Below are 2,726 nucleotides of genomic sequence, written 5' to 3' on the forward strand. Positions count from 1 at the left end.
AGATATATAGTTAAAATTTTGAAGTCTGCATTTATACTCACAGAAACTGTTCCTACCAAAAAAACTACAAGGAAGATTCTTGAGCGAAAGCTAAAGAAATGCTCACGTAAGATTTTACAAGATATTACAAACATACCAAATAGTATGAGAAGACATAAGCCACACCTTCCAGCGACAAGTCATTCTGCATTAATAGACACAAATTTAACAGGTTTAGCTTATTAATTTAGAAAGAATATTTAACTGAATAATAAAATAGTACATTCAAAATTAATCTTTCCTTTCAGATTCACCATTACAACAATTTGTCCATGCGGCCAGAAAGGAAAAAAAGACATCGGTTCCTAATTTGGAATTCTATTCTCATCAAAATGATGATGCTTCGTCTACAGGAGGTATCGTTGAATAATTTTTTTATTTTTTTCAATGACAATTATCCTTTTTTTTTGGCTAAAATCAATTACAATTATATTACAGGAGATGACCACTCAGATAATGAACAACACTTTGATGTGAGTAGTCAAGAAGAGAATGATTCAGATCATTCAAAAACTGATAGTGATCATTCTATTGGCACAAGGAATATGATTAATGTTCAGAAGATTTGTGGTACATATAATAGGCGTCATAAAGGTGAGTCATTTATGACGCCTATTATATGAGTAGAATCACCGAATTAAATGCAAGGGGTCAATGTTCAAGACCAAAAATTACCAAAGGTGAGTCATTTACACAAATCAAATGTTTATAATTTCATGAAGCAGTCTTCTAATAGATGTATCTTCTTAATGGAAATACAGTGTCAAATGAAAAGTATGTAGACCATGGTGACCCAACATTCAAGTGTTCTTACTGTGGTGCAATGATGTGGTATGATGAGCGAATAAACAAACGCAGAAGGTCAAAAAAGCCGAAATTTTCATTATGTTGCTTACAAGGAACCGTTAAACTACCACTTCTGAAAGAAGCACTTGAACTTATTAGGGAATTGCTTAGTAAGGATGATGCGCTTAGCAGGCATTTTCGTGAGAATATCAGGGCTTATAATATGTTATTTGCATTTACTTCTCTTGGTGGTCAAGTAGATCGTTCAGTTGAAAAGGGTAAAGGTCCTAAGAAATTTCAATTACATGGCCAGAATTTTCACAAAATTGGTAGTTTGAAACCCGAAGATGGTGACTATGCTAAATTTTCCCAGCTCTATATCGTTGTCACAGATAATGAGATTGAAAACAGATCATCTGTAATGAGGTATTGTTCTTATTGTTAATAAATATACTCTCTAACGAATTTTCTTATTCTACATGATCAAACTTGATTTAAATTGTCTATTTTATTTATTGTACTAATTGTGTGTTACTTTATTATTATGCACAGCAAGGGAAAGCAGTCCGGAAGTCTGAAAGGTAGACAAAGTATACGAAAAGAACTAATTGCAAAACTTATTCGTCTGTTGGATAAAGTTAATCCGTATGTTGAGTCATTTAGGCAACCTAAAGATAAGTTTGCTGCTGATGAGAATGCGAAGTTTCACATGCGGATTGTAAGTGATCGTGTAGGTAAAGATGGAAGAATCTATTCTATGCCAACATCATCAGAAGTAACTGCATTGATCCCAAGTGATTTTCACCCTGAGATGCCCGGACGTGATATTATTGTACAAGAAAAAAGCTCTGGCAGATTACAAAGAATAAGTGAAGTTCATGTTGCTTACTTGGCACTACAGTATCCTCTTATTTTTCCATATGGTGAAGATGGTTTCAGAGTTGGAATTGAGAAGTGTTTAAACGGTAATCAGAAAGATAAAGAAAAAAAGTTTATTTCAATGCGGCAGTGGTTTGCTTTCAGAATCCAAGAAAGAGAAAACGAGGCTCAGACTCTACTTCGGTCTAAGCGCCTTTTCCAACAATTTTTGGTTGATGCATACACGACTTTAGAAACAAACAGGTTGTCGTATATCAAATATAATCAGTCTACTATCCGTTGTGATAACTATGCATCAATTCAAGCTGCAACAGAGGCCAGAACAAATAGCATGGAAGAGCAAGGAAAGGAAGTTCGAATACCAGCCTCTTTCACTGGTGGACCTCGGTATATGTTGCATAGTTATTATGATGCAATGGCTACATGTAAACAGTATAGCTTTCCTGACTTATTCATTACATTTACATGTAACCCTAAGTGGCCAGAAGTAACAAGGTATTTGAAAAAGCGGAAGCTTAATTCTGATGATAGACAAAACATTATGTGTCATATCTTCAATATTAAACTTGATTCTTTGATGAAAGATTTAACGGAAGACTATCTCTTAGGGAAGACTATAGCTGGTAAGAATATTAATTACCAGTTTATTCACCACAATCTTTCACATACATGTTCTAATTCATGATTTTTTTAATAAAATGCAGCTATGTACACGGTTGAATTCCAGAAGCGGGGACTTCCTCATGCTCATATTTTGTTATTCATGGATCCTAGTTGTAAATTGCCAACAGCTGATGATATTAACAAAATAATCTCAGCTGAGATACCAGATAAGGATGAAGATCCTGAACTATACATCATTGTTAAGGATTGTATGATTCATGGACCTTGTGGTGCGGCTAATATAAATTCTCTGTGTATGGTGGATGGAAAGTGTTCTAAGTTTTACCCAAAAGAGAATGTTGACGAAACTTTAGTTTGTAAAGACGGATATCCAATCTATAGAAGGCGAGCATCTTCTA

At 34.4% G+C, this 2,726-nt stretch overlaps 1 protein-coding gene and 1 long non-coding RNA gene across 5 annotated transcripts in view; one reads left to right on the forward strand and one right to left on the reverse strand.

The window, feature by feature from the left end:
- LOC104721625 overlaps nt 1-179 on the reverse strand; it is a 7,175-nt gene extending 6,996 nt beyond the window's left edge. For all 4 annotated transcript variants that reach the window (XR_002034063.1, XR_002034065.1, XR_002034062.1 and 1 more), the window contains exon 1: nt 137-179. This is a non-coding gene — a long non-coding RNA (uncharacterized LOC104721625). The remainder of the gene's footprint in view (nt 1-136) is intronic.
- The window catches only part of LOC104727621, a 2,087-nt gene continuing 136 nt past the window's right edge, over nt 776-2,726 (forward strand). Inside the window, exons 1-3 of the mRNA XM_010446711.1 lie at nt 776-1,251; nt 1,378-2,327; nt 2,409-2,680. Coding sequence (XP_010445013.1) covers nt 776-1,251; nt 1,378-2,327; nt 2,409-2,680 — 1,698 coding nt within the window. The remainder of the gene's footprint in view (nt 1,252-1,377; nt 2,328-2,408; nt 2,681-2,726) is intronic.

This window comes from Camelina sativa, chromosome 11 (genome assembly GCF_000633955.1).
Source record: "Camelina sativa cultivar DH55 chromosome 11, Cs, whole genome shotgun sequence".
Lineage (NCBI taxonomy): Eukaryota > Viridiplantae > Streptophyta > Magnoliopsida > Brassicales > Brassicaceae > Camelina > Camelina sativa.